This window comes from Nanorana parkeri, unplaced genomic scaffold (assembly GCF_000935625.1).
Source record: "Nanorana parkeri isolate BGI_ZX_2015 unplaced genomic scaffold, ASM93562v1 scaffold2484, whole genome shotgun sequence".
NCBI classification, from domain to species: Eukaryota; Metazoa; Chordata; class Amphibia; order Anura; family Dicroglossidae; genus Nanorana; species Nanorana parkeri.
In genome coordinates, this window is record NW_017308752.1 from 41,426 (window position 1) to 44,518 (window position 3,093).

The following is a 3,093-nucleotide window of genomic DNA, read 5'->3' on the forward strand; positions in this document are numbered from 1 at the left end:
TTCAGCCCCCTTGATCACAGAGCTCCAATTACAGCTGTTTCAGTCAGACACAGGGGGCTACAAAGCAAGCTGCATGTAGTGTGCTCTCTAGCTGGCCCGCGGTGCTTTAGGAATCCTTTGTTGCATATTAAAGCTTAGATATATATCATAAAAAAACATAAGACTGATAGAAATATAAACCGCCGGCATCTCAGCCCAATGTGGCCTGGATGATGCCTGAACATAGTAGATGGACACATTTAACACATTAAAGAATATATCTGATGACAGGTCCCCTTTAATGGCCAGCCTTCGTTTTCCCTTCTGCTGTCCAGGTCTCAGTATGGAACCCAAAGCCAAGAAAAGCGCCCGACACAAGAAGAAGGATCGGAAATGTCCGGGGAACGGGGAGGAGGAGGCGGCGCCCGGCGATGACCCGGAAAAAAAGCGGGCGCTGGAGCACTACCTGCGTCTGCGGAGGTGAGCGGCGCCCCATTGCCGGGGGCTCATTGACTTTTTGTTTTTGGGGATCCTTTCTTTGTCTGTGCTGACCGTGCCATCCATCAAAAATGGAGGGTTATCAGTCCTGCCTATTGTCTACAATACACCCCCCCCCTTAGGTTCTTTAGAGGGGGAGGAGTTCTGTAGTCCAGAAAGCTAAGCAGGGCTGACAACGCTGCTTGGGATTTCAGTAGAGCAATGGAAGCGTTGTCAGCTCACTGCCGGGGACCGGGTGACAACCCACCGCCGTGACGTCATCACGCATGCCGCCTTGAATTTGATCGCGCATCAACAGCATCGCCGCTCGTGCGCGATGACGTCATCGCGCAGGCACGGTGGTCTTTTTGGCGAGAGGAGGGGACGTTCACCCGGCGGGATGGGGTATGCCACTGTGTCCCCTCCTCTCTCCTGACACGGCCCATGACCCTCCTCTCGGCCCGTGAGCGAGTGCCTGACATTTCATAAGGGCCCGGCCCCGCTTCTGGTCCAGACCAGGAGGATCGCCCATAATGCATTGCTGAAGTCCGCCCCCTGTCAGGCATTTTGGTGTCACCCCTCCAATGGTGGCCGGCCGCACCCCCCCTTGTGACGCCCCCGTATATACTGTTACTGCATTCAGCTATCCTCCCTTCCTCCGCAGCGCTGGCTGGATCCCGGACGGCAGCGGGAAGTGGGTGCGGGACGAGAACGTGGAATTTGACACCGACGAGGAAGAGCCGCCACCGATGCCGCCTCCGTGACTCCTCCTTGTCAGGTCATGTGACTCTATATCTGTTATACAGACGGGAGCTCTGGGCGCGGCCGACTCTCCGTTCTAGAGGGAGTTCTATATGTGGTGACGGCGAGACGTCTGCCATGTACATAACCGACCAATCGGAGACCGGTAATAAAGTTTTTTTTTTTAACTCGTCAATGTCCTGCTGTTCTTCACCGGCGCCGCGCAATCAGGAGGTCGGTGCTGTAAATATGTCCGGTACTGGCAGGAATAGATTGTTGTCAGAAGGTTTGCCATCTTTTAGGGAATATCTATAAGTGTTAATCGTTACCAAGTACCGTGTTTCCCCGAAAATAAGACACCGTCTTATATTTTTTGGGGGCTCAAAAAAACACACTAGGTCTTATTTTCGGGGCAGGTCTTATTTTCGGGGCAGGTCTTATTTTCGGGGTAGGTCTTATTTTATGGGTAGGTCTTATTTTATGGGTAGGTCTTATTTTCGGGGGAAGGTCTTTTCGGGGTAGGTCTTATTTTCGGGGTAGGTCTTATTTTTTGTGGTAGGTCTTATTTTCAGGGTAGGTCTTATTTTCGGCGTAGGTCTTATTTTTTGTGGTAGGTCTTATTTTCAGGGTAGGTCTTATTTTCGGCGTAGGTCTTATTTTTTGTGGTAGGTCTTATTTTCAGGGTAGGTCTTATTTTCGGCGTAGGTCTTATTTTTTGTGGTAGGTCTTATTTTCAGGGTAGGTCTTATTTTCGGCGTAGGTCTTATTTTTTGTGGTAGGTCTTATTTTCAGGGTAGGTCTTATTTTCGGCGTAGGTCTTATTTTTTGTGGTAGGTCTTATTTTCAGGGTAGGTCTTATTTTCGGCGTAGGTCTTATTTTTTGTGGTAGGTCTTATTTTCAGGGTAGGTCTTATTTTCGGCGTAGGTCTTATTTTTTGTGGTAGGTCTTATTTTCAGGGTAGGTCTTATTTTCGGGGGAAGGTCTTATTTTCGGGGGAAGGTCTTATTTTCGGGGTAGGTCTTATATTTTAGCAATTCCCAAAAATAGTACTAGGTCTTATTTTCGGGGGAAACAGGGTAGCGCCCTGAAAAATCGACCTTCTGTCTTGAATTCCTCAAGGCGACTTCTTGTTCCTTGATATGTCGCGCGAGAGTATGTTGCGCTAAGTCTGTGTGTGTCAAAAGCGAATCGTGCTCACCAACCTAAATTTAAACCGGAATGATCTGTGCAAACACTGCAGCACTAAATGAATCCCCAAAACACATGGGCATTACAGCGGTCTAAGTTAGTGATCCAAAAGCAAACGCATATATTACCCTTCAGATCGGGAATATTGGTCATATAAGTGAACCAGTGTAAAGGCGCCCACACACACCGTGCGATAATGGCGGGAAATCCCGCGTCATCGTGCGATTATGGTAAGGTGCGTGGAAGCCGTGCGACCTCTACTACTGTAAGGTCGCACCACTTTTATCTTAGGGTAACATGCTCGAAAAGGGGCTGGATTCCCCGCTCCGGTCCGCCATCGCTGACTGGCGGAACGGACGGGGGAGGGGGCGGGTACAGCTGGCTCTGCCTCTAGATAGGCAGAGCCAGCTGTCACTCAGGCAGCTGGGCGGATCCAGACATCGATGTCGGGACCCGCTCTGGCTGCGGCATCTCGCGTTGTTTCCCCGTATCTTCAGAAACAAATCACTTCTACTGTCGTGGTAACCAACCCGCTTCCCTATTTATAATGGTCCGGCCCTCTAGCAACTTCAGCGGCAAATTATAGCCAATTTGCCTACAAACGTCAGGTGGTCATAATAATCCGGCCACTCGGTGTATATAATAATCCGGCCACTCGGTGTATATAATAATCCGGCCACTCGGTGTATATAATAATCCGGCCACTC

The 3,093-nt window shown here is 49.9% G+C and overlaps 1 protein-coding gene across 1 annotated transcript in view; it reads left to right on the forward strand.

Moving 5' to 3' along the window:
* SCNM1 (sodium channel modifier 1) overlaps positions 1–1,311 on the forward strand; it is a 4,220-nt gene extending 2,909 nt beyond the window's left edge. The window contains exons 6-7 of the mRNA XM_018573674.1: positions 315–459; positions 1,121–1,311. Coding sequence (XP_018429176.1) covers positions 315–459; positions 1,121–1,220 — 245 coding nt within the window. The 3' untranslated portion in view covers positions 1,221–1,311. The remainder of the gene's footprint in view (positions 1–314; positions 460–1,120) is intronic.
* The last annotated feature ends 1,782 nt before the right edge of the window (positions 1,312–3,093 follow it).